The 24,174-nt window shown below is 41.7% G+C and overlaps 1 protein-coding gene across 1 annotated transcript in view; it reads right to left on the minus strand.

Moving 5' to 3' along the window:
* Window positions 1–5,225: 5,225 nt before the first annotated feature.
* The window catches only part of LOC115788632 (dolichyl-diphosphooligosaccharide--protein glycosyltransferase subunit STT3B-like), a 96,828-nt gene continuing 77,879 nt past the window's right edge, over window positions 5,226–24,174 (minus strand). The window contains exons 8-16 of the mRNA XM_030741754.1: window positions 20,838–20,886; window positions 19,990–20,144; window positions 16,580–16,791; window positions 14,961–15,148; window positions 14,042–14,213; window positions 13,319–13,492; window positions 10,911–11,024; window positions 7,352–7,558; window positions 5,226–7,187 (exon numbers count right to left, since the gene is read on the minus strand). Coding sequence (XP_030597614.1) covers window positions 7,113–7,187; window positions 7,352–7,558; window positions 10,911–11,024; window positions 13,319–13,492; window positions 14,042–14,213; window positions 14,961–15,148; window positions 16,580–16,791; window positions 19,990–20,144; window positions 20,838–20,886 — 1,346 coding nt within the window. The 3' untranslated portion in view covers window positions 5,226–7,112. The remainder of the gene's footprint in view (window positions 7,188–7,351; window positions 7,559–10,910; window positions 11,025–13,318; window positions 13,493–14,041; window positions 14,214–14,960; window positions 15,149–16,579; window positions 16,792–19,989; window positions 20,145–20,837; window positions 20,887–24,174) is intronic.

Here is a 24,174-nt window from a genome sequence, read left to right on the forward strand (position 1 = left end):
AAGTAACAGAGCTGTCAGAAAATCTGATTACTTACACTGTTGCTATTGTGATATCTGTAGAGTAGCTACTTTCAGCTGCTCCACTGTCACAAGGGGGTCACCACAGCTGATAGTGACCCATCCTGATGTAACCCCAAAGGGATGTGTGTCATATCTGTAGAGTATCAGAAAAAAATGAAATCCTCCTTTGTCAGTTTCTTAGTCTGCTCTTGTGGTAGCATAGACGGTATATAAAAGATGGATGTAACCACCATAACATCAACCACTGATTTGTGACTCAACATAGCTCTGAAAACTGATAATTTTTTTTTTTTTTTTACTGGCATGAAAGAATGCTAAGCTATCAGGTAATGCTAGCAAGCTTAGTATATGGCATTTATAAACTCCACCAATACAATGCAAATAAAGCACTAATTAGCAGATGTGTAATTAACACATCTGCTAATTAGTTAGTTAATTTTTTTTAAAATGCTACAATTTCACCAAAACCTAACCGGAAACTTCATGGAGTGGCTGTACCACACAACAAGCCTCCAAAAGGCACCAATGGCTTAATGTGGAGAGGTAAACGTAAGCGACGGAATTGGTGGACAGCTGTCCATGTCAGGCAACCTGTCAAAGCAGCCCCATCTCTAACTACAGTAACAAGATGGATGAGCTATAAAACAAATGTACTTCCTGTAGACTCCACAAACCATCCACAGAGGCCCTAACCTCTTTTTTGTACCAGGCTGTAAACATGGGAGTCTATGGAGGTTGTTTTTTTTGGCCTTGAGTGGCCACTAGAGGAACTGCAGTTTTACAGGTGTTGGCTTCAGATTTCATCCGCAGAGCCCCCCCCCAAAAAATTTTTTTTTAACACAGACCCCTACAGGCTTTAAGATGAACTATGTGAAAGTGTATGTATAATTAACATATTTAAGTATGACTCGTCATTATTGCAGCATATGCCATGTCCTCAAAAGGCCCATTTTACAGACTTGCCCCAGTAGGGAAAAAAACCCCATGTGTTCCCGATAACTGCATTTTCACACCTGTGCAGTGAAAAGGTCTGTAGCATATTAGCATCATCTTCAAAGGAATAACTTCACCTACAACTCCCAAAGCTTCGACTGGTGAAATCTGAGCCTGGACTGAAGTAATGGCCACTGCAGAAAGCAAGCCTTTTGATTTATGTGAAGTTGTCCTTTCTTCTGGCACCACCGTGAGGCCAATTCACTGCCCGACTAGTATTACTGTAACGAAGCCAAGACTTCCAGTCCTCGTGTGACTGCAGACTTCACGTTTAAGCACTGCTGCACGCTTTTTCATTATTGTTGGGACTTAAAAGGCCACCTGCTTTAATACATCATTCTTAGGCTTTGCCAAGCATCATTGCTCAAAGGAGACTCATCATGCTTTTCCTTATTTTCTGTTACATACACACTGTTACAAATGAGGTCAGCCCACATGCACAAGTAATGGCTATGAGCTCAGACTTTAAACTGCTCTTAAGGCTCAGTTTGAGCCCTTTTTTTCCTACTTTTAATTCTTAATGATGTCAGAGGGAGCAGATAATATATAATACTAATATTTTAATCTCAGGCACAGAAGCTGAGGGCACAGAATCACCTCCCGCCTGGCATTCAAACCTTTTGTTTCCAAGAGGCAGCCAATCAGAAGATGGAGGACTTAGAAATGAGAGGGAAGGGAGCTAAAACATGTAATTTAAGACAGGATGAACTGCTGGGCTTCACTAAGGCCCAGTTTAAGATTTTGACTGGAGAATCGTCAGCAACCACCCTCACCCATATGAGTGTTCTTTATACACGCTGCTGCAGACTCAGATGCAAATGTCTTCACCCAAAGGGTAATGCTGCCATCAAGTGGTTAATTTTGCATTCACCCATGTTTAAAGTCAGATCTGCAGAGGATACAAATGTAACACTTTCTCTTAAAGTGACGACATACTACAGTGTTTTGTCATTAAAGTGTATATTCAAAGATGGCTGAACAGAACAACAATGTAAAAATGTAAACTCTGAAGAAGAGCAGAGACATGTGGGAAGAAACTGCATTAAAGCAAAGATGGTGTCGGGGACAGATGCCACTGAGCTGAGAAATAAGGAAACTCAGGAACCATTCTGCTGTTCCTAATTTAAAAAAACAAAAAGCACAAAAGAGGAGCACACTGTACATCACATTAAGGCTTAGTCTGAACTCGGTCCTCTGTGTAACGGAACAAAGTGGCATCTGAAGCTTCAAATGGTGACAGAGTTTGAGAGATCGAAGCAGAAAAAAGTGATCTAGATACTTTTTTTTGTAAAGTATAAAGAAAAAAAAACAAACACCTGATATGAAGAAAAGTCACTTTTTGTGAGATGTGACAAAAGTATATCTGAATGATGAGTTAGTTTTTTGATGTCACTTTTTTTGATCAGGGGAAAAAAAAAAAAAAAGTTACAGAAGCGTGCACACAGTTTTTAGACGTAGCGTCTCAAGAACCCAAACACACAGAACAGTGCAATGCCCATAGAATAAGACAGGTTACCACTCAGAGCTGCGTCCCAGTTGCATACTGTACTACACTAAAGCCAAAACCATTAGGAGACATTGTCATAAGTCATTTTTAAGATACACACTCAAAAGTGGGCGTGTGCTGGTTTTCTTCTGAGTCATTATTAATATTTAGCTTTCCTTGTACAGAAGATGTAGCATGTAGTATGCATACAGGACAGAAAAAAATCAAATTAGTAAATTGAAAATCTTATATCAAGGCAGGAGCAGAGGTGGTTTCAGACCCATTTGTTGGTTTGCCCATTTCCCCCCATCAGGATTAAACAGAATGTTACTAAAACAAATTCAGTAAAAAAAAAAAAAAAAAAAATTAAAAATCAGAGGGAGAGGAAGTGGCCATTAAATTTGAGTGCAGATCCAGATCACTTTATCTAGCCTTGGCTCATTACTGTCTGTAAAGGTGCAACAACAAATTTACTGATAGTGTTTTAATAGTGAGATTCTGACCAAAACTGCAGGAGTCTTGTGAATTTATCTAATAGACTCCAATTTGTTCATGTAAATGGGGAGTCTTCTTCAGACACTAAGGTTAATTATGGAGTTCCACAGGGTTCTGTGCTAGGACCAATTTTATTTACATTATACATGCTTCCCTTAGGCAGTATTATTAGAAAGCACTGCATAAATTTTCATTGTTATGCAGATGATACTCAGCTTTATCTAATCGATGAAGCCAGATGACACACATCAATTAGTTAAACTGCAGGAATGTCTTAAAGACATAAAAGCCTGGATGACCTCTAATTTCCTGCTTCTAAATTCAGAGAAAACTGAAGTTCTTGTACTCGGCCCCACAAATCTTAGAAACATGGTGTCTAACCAGATACTTACTCTGGATGGCATTACTTTGGCCTCCAGTAACACTGTGAGAAATCTTGGAGTCATTTTTGACCAGGATATGTCCTTCCATGCACATATTAAACAAATATGTAGGACCACTTTTCTAAAATTAGAAACATCCTCTCTCAGACTGATGCTGAAAAGCTAATTCATGCATTTATTACTTCTAGGCTGGACGATTGTAATTCATTATTATCAGGCTGTCCTAAAAGCTCCCTGAAAAGCCTTCAGCTGATTCAAAATGCTGCAGCAGGGACTAGAAATCCATCCATCCGTTCACTTCCGCTTATCCTGTTCGGGGTCGCGGGGGGGCTGGAGCCTATCCCAGATATCCCAGCCTGTCGCAGGGCTAACACAGAGAGACAGACAACCATTTACACCTATGGGCAATTTAGAGTGGCCAATTAACCTAACCCCAGTAAGTGCATGTCTTTGGACTGTGGGAGGAAACCCACGCAGACACGGGGAGAACGTGCAAACTCCACACAGAGAGAGAGGGGTCTGGACAAAGGTGGAATCGAACCCAGGCCTTCTAAATGTTATTTTATCTGTGAGGCAGCAGTGCTAACTACCTCACCACAGGGACTAGAAAGAGAGAGCAGATTTCTCCCATATTGGCTTCTCTTCATTGGCTCCCTGTTAAATCTAAATTAGAATTTAAAATCCTTCACCTCACATACAAGGTCTTGAATAATCAGCCCCCAACTTATCTTAAAGACCTCATAGTACCATATCACCCCAATAGAGCACTTCATTCTCAGACTGCTGGCTTACTTGTGGTTCATAGGATACTTGAGAGTAGAACGGAAGCTTTCAGGCCCCTCTTCTGTGGAACCAGCTCCCAGCTTGGATTCGGGAGACAGACAGCCTCTCTATTTTTAAGATTAGGCTTAAAACTTTCCTTTCTGATCACGCTTATAGTTAGGGCTGGATCAGGTAACCCTGAACCATCCCTTAGTTATGCTGCAATAGGCCTAGGCTGCTGGGGGCATTCCCATAATGCACTGTTTCTTTTTATTCACCTTATTTACTTTGTTTATATTCCACTCTATATTTACTGGGAAATTAAGAAAACCTGGGCAGTTCGACATCTGTCAAGGCTGCAGACCCAGGTGGATGGGCTGTGCAGAGCCGTGCATACTCAGACTCAAAGCCTGGTGGACCTGAGCCGTAAGAACGTGCTCGCAGGCGAGAGGGGTTAGATCTGGAGATAAGGTTCGGTTCTGCACGGTGAGGACGGTAACAAATGAATATGGAACATTGGATTTACTGAATGGGTTCCCCAGTGAGACTGAAGGCTCCTGCCCCCGCCCTTACCCACCATATTGCTATCCTGGCTTTAAATGTGCAAATATGCTTTGCTAAGGTGTTTTTTTTTTGGACCCTGGTGAACCTTTTTTTTTTAACCTAACTACCCAATCATGTGTGTTTGTTTCCTTTTTCTGGGGACTGACTGTAGCGGCGGCGCCAGTGAAAGACAGCAGCGGCTGCGGACACCCATCTCCCCCATGTTAGTCTTGTCTGTTCTTCTCTGGATGGTTGTTCCGAACGCAATTTCGTTATGACAGAATGTCGTTATATAACTTGTTGTATAATGATTAATTTCGTTGTATGTATAATGACAATAAAGTTCTATTCTATTCTTCTAATCGATTATTAATCTGCGGCTCTCTTCGACAGCATGTCTTTTTTCTCTCCCCTCAGCCCAACCGGTCACAGCAGATGACTGCCCCTCCCTGAGCCTGGTTCTGCTGGAGGTGTCGTCCTGTTAAAAGGGAGTTTTTCCTTCCCACTGTCGCCAAATGCTGCTCATAGGGGGTCGGTTTGACTGTTGGTTTTTTCTGTATTATTGTAGGGTCTTTAGCCACAATACAAAGTGCCTTGAGGCGACTGTTTGTTGTGATTTGGCGCTATATAAATAAAATTGAATTGAATTGTGAGCGGACGGATGAATTTACTGGGATATTTTAAAAGTAAAATGTCATCTAATAGCTTTTTAAATGTAAGGAGTTGGCAGATCTCTCCATTCATATATACAACAGTGGATGCTCATATTAAGCAGTCTTTCTAGTTTTGGCTCTGTATGATGTCATCTCAGGCACACAACCTTCTGCTTGTGAGGGGCAGACAGACTTAGTTTCAGGACAATCTAAGAGGTTTCACAGATTAAATAAGAATTAGTTTGAACTGTGAATCATGCAAAGCTACTCCAGCAGAGTCAAAGAACAAAAACGGGGCACTTTAAAGACACCGCAGTCGGCTTTGAGGACCTTTTTCGGGAAAAACCATTACCTGGGAAATTATTCACCATCCGAATACCTGTACATGTCTGTATACATCAGGGGGCTGAAACACAACTATTACTGTTGTAGTAGCACACACAGTACAAGACTGGGACACAGCTTCAGAGTACCACAGAAACATTTGTCTATTACTCTCACTGATCCATCTGAGTTACAAGCAAAGATGGAAGTCAATTGTAGTTTCCCATTCAGTTCATCTTTTCTAGTTTCAGTGCCAGTTACCAGTTACCCCCCACCCCCCTTTCACAGTTCACCAGTCCAGTTGCAAATCTCGTGAGAATTTCCAGTTTCCAAATGCCTCAGTCTGGTTGACGCAGCCAGGCCGCCATACTGACGACACACGATGAGCTTAAACAAAACTAGACAGCCACGAACTAAAAATCAGGTGATGACCAGCGATGAGGCACTAGGCTTTGCTCACTTGAACTAGAGAGCTCCCCCCCGCACAGGAAGGGGGGCCTAATTTATTATCACTACTTTTTACACACAGTTGCTTGTTTCCGTCTTTAAAACCCTAGCAGCAGAAATGTACAATCTATGCATTTTAGGGGGGGAAAAAAAAGAGGTGTAAAAATTCACATTCAAATTCATCCTTTCAACAAAAATCTCGAGCCCCTCTGTACAAGAATTATTGCATTCACTGTTCTAATTGCTGTCAAACAAAAAAACGATCACACAAAGAAACTGAGAAAAATCAGAAACTGCATATTTAAGTCACCACAAGAATCCAATATATTATCATCCTTTTAGACATTTTCTTTATATCGCATATTTACATATTAGGCCAATTTCTTTTCCCCAAAAGAATCTGTGGGAAAAACAGGGGTCAGGAAGCCAGGCAGACAGAAAGGAGTCGATGACAAAAAGGTTAATATTACAGAAGGGCTGTGCGTAGACGTTGGCGTTCCTCCATACCGCATACTGTCCTCTGTACACGAGTCAGGAACAAAGTCCTCAGCTTTCACTGCTTTGCTTCCTCGCTCCCAGTAATGAGTTCACATGTGCCACGGAGCAAGGTCGATGGGTCTTTGGTGCAAATGTTCCTAGTCTTCTCTTGTTTCCCCCTTCACCCGATCCCTGTACTGATAAGCAGTTAATTAACATCACAAAAATTAAACCGACGCTGAACCAAGTAGAGCAGCCCTATGCCTCGCCACACATTCAAGTACAAAGTAAAAAAAAAACTAAAAAAACAAAAACAGAAGAAAAAAAAAAGCAAGACGAACGTCCTCAGGATAAAAACGGACGACAATTCTGGAGCTAGCCAGATATGACACTTCCTCGACACATGAGGGCGCTCTAACGACAAGCGCTGGAGACCAAGTGCCAGGTAAAACAGCACCTGTGTTCATCTTCATTGGTTGTTAGAGGTTTCTTCGCGTTTGTTCTCCTACAGTTCAGGATCCGTCACCGTTATTTTTTTTGGAGTTTCTTGCCCTTCTTGAGGGCAAGTTTGTTCTTGATGTGCCCTCGCTTTCTCTTGGCAGTCTGGTTGAAGAGGAACAAAAAAAAAAAAAAAGATTAATTAATTATTATAATTGGTAGGATTTGAATGACTTTCAGGAAACGTTTGGTACGTGAAAGTCAAACATTTTTGAAAGACAAAAATTAATGTTTAAAAAAAAGAAAAAAGAAAAGAATGAAAGGGTTACCTTTTTGGAAGTGTACTTCTGCTTGGGCACAGCACTCCGAAGCTTGTGGTCGAGTGGCTCTCTGTTTTCCAGGTCCTTCACCTTGTAGATCCTGACCAGCCAGTGCTCTGAAGTGAACGCCTCCTCCAGGTACTTGAACTTAATGTCCTTGTTGCCGATCTCAACGTTGCGTGTCCGGTCGAAGCCAGGCGGCGTCCTAAAATCCAGCTGAGAGAAGGGCAGGCTTGTTTGTATGATTTTCTGGCAGCTAACTGTGGATGTTAGTTACAGATTTTGTTTGACTGTAATTGTCCGTCTTCTTAGAGAGAGAGCGAGGAGAGGTGCACTGTAGAGGCAACAACATAGCTGCACAAGCAGACCACAGAAAGTTTGGAGGAGATTACGAAGAGAGCTGGCCACAGAAGGGCATCAACCACCAGGACCAGTATCTGCTCCTTTGTGTAAGGAGGAACAAGAGAAGAACTGCCAGAACCCTACGAAATGACCTCCAGCAGGATAGTGATGCACATGTTTCTGACCGTTTGGTCAGAAATGTGCACGAGGGTGCCATGAGGGCCTGATGTCCTTCAGTGGGACACCTGTGCTCACAGACCAGCACCGTGCAGCTTGATTGGCTTTCAGAGAAGACCAGATCTGGCAGGTCCACCACTGGTGATTAATTCTCTTCAAATTATGCTGCAGGGAACACCAGCAAATGCTGCATGGTGCTGGTCTATCACAAACACACACATAAACAGCCCACTGGAGAGAATTTTGGAGGGCTCTTGCAGCGTTCCTCTAATTCTGTCTTGCACAAAAGGAGCAGGTACGTGCCCTCCTGCTGGATTCATGTTTTTACAGCCCTCCTCATATAATGGTCTGTCTCCTGGTGTCTCCTCCACACTCTTGAGACCGTGCTGAGAAACACAGCAAACCTTCATGGGACAGCACATATGAATGTGGCATCCTAGAGGAGCTGAGCTCCCTGTGAAACCTGAATGGGCTTCAGGTACCGTCTCATGATATCATTAGTGACACTGATTAAAAAAACCAAAACTAGAGAAAATCAGTCAGGTGGGATAAAGAGAGCAATGGTCTGTGGCCACCACAAGCAAACTGTTTTGGGAAGGGCGGGGGTTGTCTCGTTGTCTCTCCAGTGCACCTGTTGTCACACTAATTTGCAACAAGGCAGCTGAAAAGGATCCGCAGTGTTTTATGCTTTCAAAACTGGACAGAATGATATCCCTCAAGTTTAACTGGCTTTGTGTTGTATTGTGATGAGCGGTACTTCATGCAAATCTAAATGCAAACAGACAAAAACATGACAGAGACTCCTGAGATGGAAGTTGTGCAATCCCAGCTCCCCAAAGAGCCAATCATGTTCCTGCACAGGCTGGCGTTATAGTTTCCAATTTGCCGTTATCATATTTTCATTTCAGTTCATTTCCAGGCTGAATGTGTTCATGTTAGTTTAATTTTACTTTGTTGAAGCATTTTTAGCTTTAGTTCAGTTATTAGTTTTACTGTTTTTAGAATTTTAATATTTAGCATTTGTCAGGGGCAAAATTTCTCAAGTTCAGCTTTGATATTGATGCACAAACAACACTTTGAAGGCTGCTGACTCACAGTAGCGCAGACATCCCAGTCTCAGACAGACGCACAGACTCCTGAGGCTGCTGGTGTTAATAAAACTGGAGACGCTTCCAGAAACAATCATTGATTTGGTTTACACGCAGATCATGTCAACACTCGGGATTAAGATGCTACTGAAGCTGTAAAGTTGTGAAAACTGAGCACGTAGTAGAAATATAACTTGCATTTTTGGGGTGGGGGTGAGGGGGGGTGTTAAACTTTTGAAGCAAAGCCAGCAAAACTTTTAAAACAATCACATTTTCATTTTTTTGGTGACCATTTCGTGTTACTGTTATACATTTACACAGAAGCTTTAAAACAGCTGCCCAGAGGTGGGGCCAAGATAACTGCAGAGGCTTCCAGAAAGACTCTGGCTGAATTATCTATAAGCTGCTTTAACTATTAAATTCACAACACCAGCGCTGGTATTTTGTTACCTCCTAACAGAAGCAAACTAACATTAGTTTTTAACCTGTTTCTGGTTAAAAACTATTAACTCAATAGACATAAATGTTATGAATATTCTCATCTTAGTGAATTTCTCAAAATGTCAGTGTCCTAAAATAAAACAAACAGAAGGCAGAAGCCTCTCCTCCCACAAACTGAAACTTCATATTTAATCTGTCTCGGCACAAAGCCGCTTTACGGATTTAAACTAAATTAGGGCTTAACAGATAAAGACAAGCGCAAACATTTTAAACTCAATTATGAAAGATAAACAGTGAGTTTGATTGCACCTTGATTACGCTTTGCAGCACCTTATGGCACAATTCCATCTCGCTTTGTATGAGCCACTTAAAACCTCTTGTCACAGTTATTCTGCTCTCAAGGACTCTGCAGCTACTACTAAGTACTTCTCAAATATATCACCTCCATTCTCAAAGTAACAGCCTCCATCTACGTTCCCTGTGTTGTAGTTTTTCCTCAGCCTGCTCCAGAGGACAAAGAGTATAAAATCATAGATTTCTGGATGTGTATTTATTAGTGTGGTTTAACCTGTCATTTTAATGTAAAGGAAATAAATGAGTTGGTTTGGAGGGCAGTCCATGGGTTGATTCTTTTCATCGTGAGCTCTATTCTCTACTGTATTATGCATTCTCAGTATTACAGTTTAATCTTGGTTCATGACTACAAAGTGCAACCATCATGAATGGCTGCCTCCACTCCACAGTCTTCTTCCTGATGTCCTCTAAGCCTCAGTTTCCACTTGTCACATCTTGTTTTCATAACCAGAATCTGCTCCCACTATTCTAACTCGTTCTCTCTTCTTTCTCCTCTTTGGGATCTCTCCATCCTGTCCTCCTCCTCCTTCTGTGCCTCAGTATCTCTACATCCTTACCCCAGAAAGAGCTGCAAGCTACACGGAGCTTTAGCCGTCTGTCCGCAGATGGCGGAAGCATGGATTGTACAGCAGGGATGTGAGCACCTGGCATGAAGGATCCCTCTCATCTCTCTTCTGCTGCCTGCCAGAAGTAGCCGTGGCGCATTTCAAAGCCTCAACCAATCCTTCATGTTTCCTCTTGCAACCTCTTTCCCCTCCAACAACCCCTCTCCGAACTTCAGATTCTCCCTAAGGCACCTTCTTAAAACCCCGTTCCACCCGTCTGTCATCCAGCTCTGCTTTTAAAATACTGTAAGTGAGACGTTTTTACACATTTGGCAGTTATACCTGCTTGTTACACCCTCATAAAGCTTCATATTACATAAAATACAGCAGTTTTCACTTCTATGGTGGTGGCAGCGGCTCGTTATTTCGTGCATCTGTAAGTGTAAAGTGATTCGCAATGCCCGAAAAAAATCTCAAATTCAGCAGAGTGTCTCTCTTCAGGCTTGAAATGTCCTCACATACATGAAAAATCGTCAGTGACCAGCACATATGCAAAGTTTCTGATGACGTAACTTGGCCACAAAGTGCTTGCAGTGTTTAATCAGAACTTCTCCCTCTCACCTGCATTTCACCAAATCGATAGTAGGACATCTTGTACATGAGGCAGTTGAGCAGAGTTGGTGAACCGGCCTTGTCCACTCTGAACTCTCCCTGAGGAGTGAAATAGTCACTCTCCTAAAGAAGACATGGAGGGAAATACAGGGGTGGGGGTGAAGGAGGGTCCACAAAATTACTAGATGGCATAAAGTACATAGCATCAGCATCAAAAATTTCACTCAAGCAGGACACAGCAGTAAGAACTGACTGAAGAAATAAATGATAAAGCCTGCTTGATTTTAGTGATGTTTAACAGAACAGGTCAGGGGGCCAATTATGAAGCATCTGAATTACAGAAAAGGTAATTCTAGAAAACAACCTGTAGTTAAAAAGCTGAAGTACTCAAACATTTTTTTTTGTGAAAAATCCTTTAAAATCATCCTTGCACTTTATTTCAAAAAGAGATCCAGCGCATCAAGTGTTCGGCAATAGCATGAAAATCTCTAGAATACAAACTTATTATTGTGTGCAGCTAAGGAATTAATGTGTTGTTGCAGCCATTAGTCTTAATTTTCCACCAAACTAACCACAGTCACACGAAATCATCTGGGAACTCTGATAACACCTAAGCACAAGTGCAGGGATTTGAGTCTAAAACAAGTGTGTGCAGTTTATCTACCACAAAGTAACCCAGTAATATTCATCATGTTTGATCCAGGTAGCCATTCATACAATTAGGCACACTCTTATTGAATAAAACAGGGGGCAGAGGATATAAGAAATACCTCCCAGTGAAGGGCAAAAAAACGAACATAACCTTAATGAAGGTTACTAAAAAAAAAAAAAAAAAAAAAATCTCCCCATTAACCACTCTGGTGAACCTTTGTAATATGGGAACAGCCAAAAGTAGCTTTCTGTGTAATTAATTAAATTAGTTTAGCCTTAGTGACACAGGCTGGATGGCAACCACGCATTCCCTGAGAAAAATGTGTAAAGAGTCCTCCTTGTTATTGCTTTGGGAGCTAGCAGATTGCGGTGGTCGCCCACAGTTTGCATTGAAGATGTTAGGGATAGGCCATAGACTGGTTTGCACCAAAAACCAGTCTTTATTTTCATTATATGAATTTTTCATATAAAACAATGCCAACGAAGGCCTAAACAACACCCAGAACGTGTGCGGCGGTGTCCGGAAGCGTTTCAGTGGGGACCTATTTCACCGTGGCACCGCAACGCTGCATGTGCACAAAAGCTTAGAGGCGAGGATGTCTGCTGGTGAAAGTTGTAAAAGCAAAGCAACTGTTGTTGAAGAGAAATTAAAACCAAAAAAGAGGAGCCGCGTCTGTGGTCGTACTGCCCAGTCGTAGACTGTGCCAACTTCTCTGCAAACGCACCAATCTGAAACATGCTAATTCAAGGAGTAAGGCAGCCAAAGCAATTACAAGGTTTTCCGTGCAGCACCCTCTTTGCGACCTGTTTCACCTAGTGACTGCCAGCAACCACTTGACAACTGGTCAAAGAATACACAATTTTCACTGCAACCTGTGGTTGCCAACTGTAGGCCTATGTGACTGAAGCCTCAATAAACTGGCAGCCCAGTGTACTGCTGTAGATTTTCAGGTGCAATGCAGCAATAATGATGACACACAATAGTGTCACTGCCCTTGAGGCCCATGTTCACTCTTTTCTCTTTGTATAAATTCAGTGTGAACCAGAGTTAAAGTGGAACAATATGCAGTTAATTCTTTGGTTTCAATTATATTGACCAAACAGTGAAAGTCAGGTAGCAACCAGCACTTGCAAACTACCGAATATTAAAAAAATTAAATGTTTCAAGTAATGAGGTCAGTCATCCCCGAGACAAAAAGGTTTAGACTTCAGACTGCTATAGACACAGTTTCAGTTTCTTCTTGTCTGCTTATGTTAGTGAGAGTGAATCATCCCAGACACACAGCTCTGCCTCTACTTACCCAGTGTTTACGAGGGGCAGCCAATTGCAAGATAGGTGGATAGCTGGTAAGAGCTGCACCAGTTCAAGAATAAAAATGTGGCATTGGAAATGAGCACAACAGGCCCCTCCTTTAACAAAGAGTGCTGTGGAAGTGTGTAGAAATGGGTTTGCAGTCTAAGACTCTAATTGTAGTCCCCAGCCCAAAACAAGTCCATTTTCTGTTTCTGTAAGAAAAAGCAGCTGTTCTCCAAGTCATGAATAACAGACCTTGTGAGTACATCTCAGGGTTTACTGTCTGAGCTCCAGTTTTTGGACAACAGAATGTGTGTAATTTTTACTTTTGTACAGGTGAGAAAGATATGAAAATGCACCTTGACTTTTATAGGAGGAAGCATCGATTTTACTGCTGTGTAAGTCCCGCTCAATTCTTTCTAAGAGGAAGCTGTGGCTCGGTTTACAGGTGCTGCTGCAGTCTTACACTCACCCTGATGTCCTTAGGGTGCTCTCCCTCGGCTATCCTCACCATCCACAGGAACTTGTTTATATCGTCGCCCGAGTAACCAATTACACCTCCAAAGATGATCAGCACGTAGTCCACATCCAGTGACCTCATGATCTGGTAGGCTGCACTCTCATTGGAAGACATGGCTTTCCCCACCTAGAAAGAAAGTGACGAAGATTGAGAAGCCACTGTTTAACTGGGGTTTCCTGTTTCATAAGAGCCGATGCTTCAGCACAGCAAGTGGCACAAAGGGGAATTATTAAACAGAGATCCATCATGCATTCTCTGTGATTACATTTCCTGTGGACAGATGCTGAGGAGACAACAGGCAGCAGGTAGGAAGTGAGAGGGAAGAAAGCTAGAGGGGCTTTAACGAAAAAAGACAAAAACATTTGTCTACATTTGGCAGCAGTGAGGGAAAAAAATAAATCAAACCCACAGAATCTGACAGCAATTAACTGAAATCTCACCACAGTGTAAATGCAATAGGAAAAGTTTAAGCAAACAAGATTATCTGGCTTGTTGGAAACAGCCGTTTTATACAATGTGGCAATTTCATTTTAGGAAGAAAAAAAAAAAAAAATTCACTGAAGTGCTCGCTAATCATCCAGCGACTGCGAGAAGAAACCATTTATTTCTCTGCATGTGCTTTCATCCACGAGTGAAACAGGAAAAATGAAGAAGACGGGAACAGAAAGGCCTTACCAGCGCTATGTGACTGTTATTCCATGTGTTGTTATCCACTAAAGTGGTTCTGTTGGCCATGCCCGCTATCTGATAACCATAGTCCCACCAGGACATCACACGTGCATGCTCATCTGTATTCTGTCTCAACCAGTAGTACGCCTCCCTGAAGTCATCCAGGATATTACGTGTCCTAACAAGGGGGAGAAAAAAAAAAAAAAAAAAGGTTGACAGGTAACCGCGTTGGCATGCATATGGCTGAGGAAGCCATTAATATTTCAGTTAAGACTTTGAATCAGAAGGGCAACAACAGCTGAAAATAGAGCATCCATATATAATGAACTGAGGGTTAAAAAACACCTTGCACTTTAAATGTTCATGTCCTAAATTTACCTCGAGCAGAGGGAGCAGACACGAATCCAGGGAACCAATTAACTGTAGGTATGGTAATCATATTACGTCTGTGTGTGTGAGTGTGTGGGTGTATACGTGCAAGAGAAAAGAGCAGAGTGACAGGCATGCTGCTCCCAGTAGCATAGCTAAACCACTGTCTGAGAACTATTGTAGTATCATTAATATATGCATGAGAACTTGCATCTACCACTTAGCCTCGGTCTTCAATATTTCCTCCTTAATGCTTTAAAAAGAATAATTATGCCTGTAAAGAGTCTCAGAGAGAATAATATATCAGGTTTTTTTTTTTTTTTTTTACTTGAGATGCTTACTGTGACCTAGAAGAATAAAAGTTAATCATGTACAGCCTCACATATCAATATTTCCCCAACCCCCCTGTGAAATATGCTCACTCTTGCTGCACAACATACACGTGCTAATTTGCATGCAAGGTGGAGGAAACCATCCTTCTTCATGGGAGATGAAGTTCTACGCTTCGCAGTTCCTTTACATCCATGAACAGTGCTCTGCATTGTGCGGCTCTCACCCGTCATGGTTGTATGAGGCGAGCACCACACTGGGACTGGAGTAGGCGTTGCTGGTGACCCACGTGCAGTGGACGGCAAACATCATGAGCAGCATCAACATGAGCATAGTAACTATGGACTTTATATTTGGACCCAACCCCTCCTCTGCTTTCTCCTGCTCTGACACATGTTTGCGCACCTTGCCAGCCTGCAGGGGGAGACAAACACTATCAGGACAGGTGGCAAAACAAGTCTGAAGCTTTCCAGAAATCTAAATTATTGAGTGTGATAAATTATTGAATGAACTAATTGAAGGAAATATTTTAGAGCATCCACAGTGTTTTTTTTTTGTTTTTTTTAAGGTAGTGTGAAGACATCAGTGAGAAATGCATGATGAACCTTGAGATGAGTTTGTTGGGTTTTTTTTAACAGCAGTTGAAATTTTTAACTAGAAGTGTGCAGAAGAGAAGCTCTGCATCAAATTAACACCTTCAGTTACGTCTTCAGCTAAACTGCACGCTGAAAGTCAAAGCGGGACAACATGTTGAGAAAAATGAGAATTTACTTGTGAACCAATCGCTGCAGAAAATGTGTGATTTCTTTCACTACCAACTGCCATGGAAGTGGAGATTAACTACTCTTCACAGGGATCTGGAAGCTGCATAGAAAATGTCCAGGAAATGTCAGGTGCTGAAGTGTAACTTCAATTTCTGGCAGTTCACCCCCTCGGCCAAGGGGAGGCTTTAATGTATAAATGATGCTGTGGGCAAATTCTAAATAGGATAACAGGGGGCCACCACTGCACTGCAAGTTCAATCAATTGTAAGATCTTCCCTGGTATCTTCTGTTGGTGTAACATCTGCCAGTGAGTTGTCCTAATGTGATGTGATATGTAATTTGTTCACACATTTGTCTTGTAAATGAGACTCTGGTCTTAATTAGACTACCTGAATAAATACATCTCAATTAAGCAGCTAATTAAGTATCCAAATGTAACCATGGCACAATCAGAGGGCAAAACTGAGATGCAAACAGGGGCTTTAACTGAAAAATTTCAGATCATGACCGTGATACTGGATAAACATGTTCCATGTCATTTAATGCTCCCAAAACTGTGCGTGCCCAGGACCTTCTGATATTTAAAAATTTCCCAGCATTTTTAATGAAATGTGTTCTTTGAGATAAAAATGCCTTTTAGAAAGGCATCTGGAAGAGAGGTATTTTGGAGGAAGCAAAGAGAAAGCTGGGATTACGTGGCAGGCTGGAACTGACGCATCCTCAGCCGTGACTGCAGAACAGAGTTCAAAATTCAACAAAGGCGGCTAAAATTATGGCAACAGAATCAAACAGTTGCCACTGAATCACAGCTGAATCACAGTTTACCCAAACTGGTGGGGGGTGAGGAGGGAAGCTGACAAATACGCAACTGATAAATCTAAACCCCAAAAGGTGCTATGAAAGTGTGAAACATCACATGGGTGTTCATTTTTGACATTTTTTGGGGGCTTTTCCATGTTATTACATTGTTTGCAGACAAAATTTTACCCTCATAGCAACATGACATCAACACAGTATAAAATTATTAACACTAAAGATCAGTGAAGTGTAAATTCAGCAGTTTTTCCTGACGCGTTTTGACCTTGTCATAGAGATTCCCGGAGTTCCTCTTGTCATCTTCGTCGCTGCTGTCCTCAGCGGGGGGTTTCTCCCTCTTTGTGTCGTCTCCCATGTAATGCTCAAAGACGCTGGAGAAAGCCACGGCTGACAGCATGCACACGACTGGAGTCAGAGTCAGCATCAGACGCACCATCACACCAGCAAAATAGACTGCGCTGATGGCATAGAGGGCCACTGAAAGGCAGAAGACAAAGAAGGCAGCGGGTGAGAGATGCTGAAATAGAGAATAAGGCAAGGAGAGCAAAGATGGCAAAGGTGAGACAAGGAGAAAGACGGCGTGAATGCAAAGGAGACAAAAAAATGAGTCAGAGTGGTGGAGGCAGATAAAGATGCGCAAAGAGAAATTGAGTTGTTAGAGTTACACTGAATAATCAGTCTATGTTAGTGCTGCAGATCTCAGACCCTGAACAGAGGGAGCACTGGCTGTTTTTTTGTCCTTGAAAAGTGCCGGCCCGGCTCAACAGGTGCATGGCTAATCAATAGCTCTAATTGGCTAATTAAATCTGTGGGATAAACATACTGCTGAAGGACTTTGTTTCCAGCACTTAAAGGTTTCCTACCCTGCATCCTGGCTGTCTAACCCCAAGTTTTATTTAAGTTGTTTTATAAAGAAGTTCAGTCTCATTATTTCAGGCTTTTTGAAAGCTGAGAGTGCTTAAAAACTACTGGAGAAAGGAAATGCTGTCCACAGCTAGTCATGATATTCTACCCAATTTTTTTTTTAAATAATCATCCATCTTAATCACAGATGATCAAATAAACTCCACTAAAAACAGAACCATTAGTAATTCAAGAGCTAATCCCAGCTGACAATGAATCAGGTATGACGGAGGAGCTATTTCAGGAGCCCCCTGGCTCTGAAAGTAAAATCCCCATTTACTTGCTCGCTCCATAAACAACATTAGAGGCCTGACTGTTGGAGAATTTAAGGCTATGATGTACAATGGAATTCTGCTGCTTGAATCATCAGTCATAACATTTTTCTAGACAATTTAGAAAAGACCTGGTTCTTCACTGTAAAATCAAAAGCTTGTATACATGACACGGTTACACAACTTGCCAAGTGCATTTCAGTAAGAAACATCCAGTTCCAGAGCTTAAAATCCCTCAATGCTCAACACTAGGCTGCTGACAACAGTAACAATACAATATGCATCCACCCGTCCATCATCTGCTTATCTGAAGTCAGGTCACAGTGGCAGTATGCTTAACAGGGTATTCCAGACAGCTTTCTCCCCAGCCACACTTTCCAGTTCCTCCTGGAGGAACGAGAATCTCTCCAGTGAGTTCTGGGTCTGCCCCGGCGTCTCTTCCCAGTTGGGCGTGACTAGAGCACCTTCAAAGGGAGGTGTCTGACTAGATGCCCAAACAACGTCAACTGGCTCCTCCTCACACACAGAAGCAGCGGCTCTACTCCGAGATCCCTGCCCCCACGGCAGTGCCCAGCCACCCTGCGGAGGAAACTCGTATTCGTGGCCTTACACTTTTGGGCATTACTCAGATTTCATGACCATAGGTGAGGGTTAGAACTGGTGAATCAAGATAGACTGCTAAAATAAAAGCTTTGCCTTCTGGCTCAACTTTCTCTTCATCACGGCAGTCCTGTACAATGTGAACATTACTGCTGACACCGCACCAATCTGCAGCCAGCTCACATGCCACCTTCCCATCACTCGTGAATAAGATATCCAGGTACTTGAATTCCCTTGCTGGAGACAGCCTCTCTCCCTCCAAACCAGAGAGAGCATCCCACCATTTTCTGGCAAAGAACCATGGCCTCGGGCCTGAAGGTGCAGACACTCATCCCTGCAATTTCACACTTGGCTGCAAACGGCTTCAGTGGATTTCAGCCTGTTTTTTTTGTGGGTTTTTTTTTTTTTCATGATACATCAGAATTATGTTTGTTTTAAACCCAAGTATTGGACCAGTGGCCACTGTCAGGGTTACTCATCACAAAAAACACCTACAGTTGTGGTCAGATGTTTACATCCACTCATCATGGGCATGAATGTCATGTAATTTGGGGCCTTTAATGATTTCTTTGAACTGTTCTTTTTCCAGGGTACAATGATTGTACAGAATATATCTTTAATGACTTTAAAAAACAAGAACTCTGAGCACAAGTTTGATTTATTTTGGATTTTTTGCAGTCCACAGCTTTTAAGTCTAGTCCACAAATTTTCAATAGGGTTCAGTTCGGGGCTTTGTGACGACAATTTGAGAAGCTTCATGTTAGCCTGCTTTATCCATTTTAAAACCAGTTTTGTGTTTGGGATCATTGTCCTGTTGGAAAACCCAATTGTGTCCAAGTTTCGACAAGTAGAGGAATGTGGAGGTAGTCACCCTCCATTATTCCATCCACTTTGTGCAATATACCTGTACCACTGACAGCAAAACAGTCCCAGAGCATGAAGCTACAACTACCATGTCTAACAGTTGGTACAGTATTTTCAGGTTTTACTCCTCCAAACAAATCTCTCATCATTTTGGCCAAATAGCTCAATCTTAGTCTCATCTGACCATAAAGCATTTCTCCAGAAGGCATTCGGCTCATCCATGTGGGCAGCTGCAAATTTCAATCAAGCTTGAAGGTGTGGATTTTGGAGCACGGGCTTTTTTAATGGTCGGCACCCTCTCAGTCCATGGTAATATAAAACTGGCTTCACTGTGGACAGCAATGCTGGTGTGCCAGATTTCAGTTCATGGCAGCCTGGGTTGTTCTTGCACATCCTAATCAGCTCCCTCTCATCTGAAGGTGATAAGTTTGGGTCTTCTTCCAGACCTCGGCAAAGTGGTAACGCATTTGAATAACTAGCAGTTATGTACATTTGTTTGAACTCAAGATCTTGGAATATAGTTTAGAAATGGCTCCATTAAGCTTCTGGAATGGTTTTACCAAAACCCTGACCTCAACCCTATTGAAAATTTGTGGACTATGCTTAAAAGCCAGGTATGTACCAGGAAACCAATTTAAATTAACTATGTCAATTCTGCTAAGATGATTGTAAAATATCCAGCCAGAATGATGCAAAAGTGTCTGATTGAGATGCAACTTGCTAAGGAACATTAACCAAATAGTAGTGTGTGTGTGTGTGTGTGTGTGTGTGTGTGTGTGGATTAGAGAAAATAAACTGAAACTTGTGCACCTAGTTTTTTTAAGTCATTAAAAGAAAAAAAGACTGTTTCTGTCTGTGATGAGTGGATGTAAACTTCTGACCAAAACTGTACATGTGGTTATTTTTAAAATCACTCACACATTTCAACTGCATTAGTGTCTGCAGTTATTCAAATAATTCGTGTTAGTCATAACGTTGATCACTACTTGATCTCCATGTTTTCATGCATTTATGTACCATTTAAAAAGACTCCTACCAAACACACGCTCATCATTGATGTTCTTGATGCAGAACCACAGGCCTGCTGGGAAGGTGCAGACCAGGATGTGGAGGTCAAAGAAGAAGGACACCCACGTCGTCGGCTGGTGCTCTGACACAGACGCTATGATGGGGATGTGGATCTTAGCGTAACTGTGTGGAGATGGGAGGAGGAGAGAAATTGGGAGGAGGGAAGAGATGGGTGTAATTCATGTTGAGCTGAATGCTTTGGGAGTGTTGAGACAAATTATACAATAGATCCTCCTGATTAACTCAAGAAATATGAGGGAGAGAAAAAAAAAAAAAAAAAAAAAAAGATAATTTCGCTCCCCCACATGCTTATGATAAAATATGAAGAAATTTAGCACTACTGATGAGTAATGTACTTTTCTGCTGTTAGTTTCTGATCTGTGTGTTCCCCATTTATTCCTAATGGGCTTTTACACAGCACTTTCTGTACAGTCTTAAATATTTCTCTCTCAAGTGTTTTGTTATTACAGCTGGGAAAGAAACAACACACAGCACATTAAGGAATTAGTATCAGCCTCAAAAGAGAGGGGAGGGGGTTGCATTTGTGACTGCTTCAGTCAGCAAACCAGGGCATGGGGGGGGGGTTGATTTGGTGTGCCGAAATATTAAACACGCTGCGGAGCATTTGGGGTGGTGGGGATAAAACAGAGGGCCTGGTGCTTTTTGGAAGTAAGGCAATACTTCAGCACAGGTGCGGCACAGTTTTCCCCTCTGGGATGTTGCAGGGGGGTTTACATCCGTCTCAGGAAACACACACGCACTCGGCTGAACAAGCATTCCATCGACAGAGAGAGTGTGAAGGTCAGCAGAGCTTACCCGGTGTCCCAGAGAGAATAGAAACGACCACTCCAAGGAGCAATGTATCCTAGAGGCAGAGAAGACGATCAATAAAGAAAAGCTCATCTTTAAATGCATTCCATTTAAGCCCTGAAATACGAGGACTGCTGTTGGGGTGGGTGTCCTGAATTGCGTTAATATAAAGATGAGCAAGATGAAAGTTGTTTGTTACAGCACAACGTGCTGAAGAACAAAATACATCAAAACCTTTAATTTGGCTGCCGTTTGTTGCAACAATATGTAATTATTTATAGGGTGAACTCTACCCAAGTGCGCAGCTCTGAATAAATAAAACAGGAAAAAAAAAAATACAATCCAACCTACTGGCAAGGAAAACAGCAGGACTGATTGCCTGAGGATAACAAAACTCAAACAGAATACACTGTTAGTATTAAATACAAGGGGAAAAAAAAATCTAATGTATAAGTATGTGGGACAGCAACTTTCTGATTGTACGTCTCCCCAACAATTACCAATAATGACCAAATAATAACACACACAAAAAAAACACCCTTAGTTGTCAAGAGGCACCCAGTGGAGGCTTAGGAAGTAATGATTTTATAACTGGGTTACATCTGATTTGTTCTGAAATATGGTGAAACTCTTCAACATCCTTGATGGCAAGAAGCCAGTGGAGAAAAAGGCATTTTCAGGGCTTTAATATCACTGCAATGTAGTGCAAAAAGCTAAACTTTCTGCCAGCTGTAGTTTAAAACCCAGAAACCTCTCAGTGGAGAACGTGTCAATGTTGAGAATGTATTCAACTGATGCTACTTAATTACCGGAATTGACTTGTTTATGAATGTAACTGAAACCATTTAGGCTGCAAATTAAGTCGCACAGCGTATTTTATGTGCGCATACAAATGTCTTATTTTGGTTGAGCTTTGATCTGAAATACATTTCAACCGAACTGTTGCCTGGGGGCTCTCACAGGCACTCACAGGAAGAGAAAAAAAAAAAAGCTTACCCAAATATTCTTACATTTTGTGACATGAACAACATACGGTTGTAACATGTCCTGTGCTGCTCTTCAAAATAGATTGTGAAGAGCGCATTTGTCTGTCAAAACTCAGAACAAAGCTCAAAACCAATGAATGACGGCGTTATTCAGAGCGGTGATTTAAAAGGATGACACTGATTTAACCAATCGATACTTGGCTCCGAGTTAAAGATACTGAGAAAACCCATCCGGCTTACTGTGCTGCATTTCAGATGGAAAACGTCTGACAGACCGGAGTGAGACGTGCGCAGTCTCACCTCAAAAACTGGCCTATCACCAAACAGCCATCAACTCCCACAGCTCCATTCAGATGGCTGACAGATCACAACATTTACCAGATGAAGCAAGGATCCTCATGAGATTGGGGCTCCTGCAGCTACACGAGAGGCCAATCAATTCTAAGGCAGGGAGGCGAACAGTCTGAGGATGCCAATATTACGCAGACTGTAACGTGCCACCATCTCTTTACTCGGAGCAAAAGCCGGACCAAAGTGTTTCGATAATCTGAAGCAGCATAGGAGAAGTGAAATATAGACTCTTGGCTTTAACTTAAAAGGGACAAAACTTTTTTTAATTAACCTTTGAAGAATTACAACCATTTTATCCAGTCATATTTTCAGGGGCTCAAATCTACTGTTTCATGGATAGATACACTCATTTTTTTCATAAATTAAGAAGGTGAATCATAAACTCCTTCATTATTCTTCATATTTTTATTTCCTTATGAACATAAAATAAAAAGGAAAGGAAAGTGGAGATAAAATATTATTTAAAAGGACAAGTAGCAGTTAAGGTGAAGTAATAACACCTTAACTTCCAACCAAAAAAAAAAAAAAACCTCATTCACAGATTTCCTTCTTGATTTGGTGGTAAAGAGAAAAATTCAATTTCTCTATTACGTAGGTCTCCATCATAAGTTTGAGAATCTTGCAGTACATGCATTTCTTGTTATCTTGCTTGCAGCCAAAAGTGTCTTACTGAGGTCACATTTACAGGAAACCGCAGATATAACATCAAACGTGAGAAAAATCTTTAGTACTCTCTCCAGGATCTTGTGCGTGCCTCGCCAAAATGAATGAATTTGCAAACTATCAGCGAACGTGCAACATGGGGTCAAAGGGCCCCTCAAGGGAAACAGGGAAGATTAAGAGTTTTGTAAATTCTTACAAAAATACATAATGGTGAATTCAGCACCATAAAAACATCTGGAAGTACCCAAGGCAGAGGTGGATGATCACTTTTTTCCTCCCCCTCTTTGCCATCCTTTTCAGGACAAAGGAAAAAGCCCTTCATAACATCCACACAAGTGAAGCCCACTCTCAGACATGTCATTACCAGGTTTACCCATAAAAAGAAAATATCACAAGAGAAAATACAAAGGGCTCACCACCATGTGGAAACCAGCCTCATAAACAGAAGGGCCAAATTAGAGATGTTAATAAGACAAAGACTCTCTGAAACAGGACTTGATCTATGAGCAATTTTGAGAAAATATTCTCATAATTAATATTGAACTCCTTTACAGTTAACTTTGTATTAGACCAGTTAACTACAGATGAGGCCAGTTTGATGTAACGCACTAGTTAAAGGAAGAAAATCCGGTGAGATGAAGGTGTTTTAAAGCAGCCTCTGGTGAAATGTGGAAGGGGGGGGGGGGGGTTCGTGTACCAAATTCTTCATATCTTAATGCTTTCCAAACATGATTGTAAAAGACTCGTGTAGCCTTTAAAGTCTAATCAGCTGTCTGAATTTGTGCTCTTAAATCTGAAGCCTTCAGCAGGAGACGTAAAAATCAATCAATAAACAGCAAGAAGGCAACATTTTAAACTGTCTGAAACCTTGAGCCCTGTGGCCACAAACTGAAGATAATGGGCAAAAACATCAACAAGGACAAAGTTTGACCAGCTGGCTGCATGCACTGGGGTCCAGGAGGGACAGTCAAAAACAGCAGTTCACTTGGCTGAGCACGATCCCAGCAAAGCTGCAGCAGTCGTATCAGTTTGCATTTGTTTATCGTTTCCCTTCCAGGTTTCATTTTCCGACAAAAAGAGCACTAGTTAAAAGCCCAGTGGAGAGGCCCGGAGGTTAGGGAATAACTTTTGGCTAAAAGAAGAAAACAAAAATGCAAAATGGCTGAAATCCCAGATCTGGATAAACATTGAAATTTTGTTAATGGTTCCTTTCACAAAAGGCAATTTTTTAATACAGAGAAAAAGCAGACAAGGATGAAAACATTACCACCCTCCACTTTCTCAGTCTTACTGATTATTAAAGTAATCAACTATAAAGTGATTTGCCTGCATCTTGACCAGTC

The sequence above is a fragment of the Archocentrus centrarchus genome, chromosome 11 (genome assembly GCF_007364275.1).
Source record: "Archocentrus centrarchus isolate MPI-CPG fArcCen1 chromosome 11, fArcCen1, whole genome shotgun sequence".
NCBI classification, from domain to species: Eukaryota; Metazoa; Chordata; class Actinopteri; order Cichliformes; family Cichlidae; genus Archocentrus; species Archocentrus centrarchus.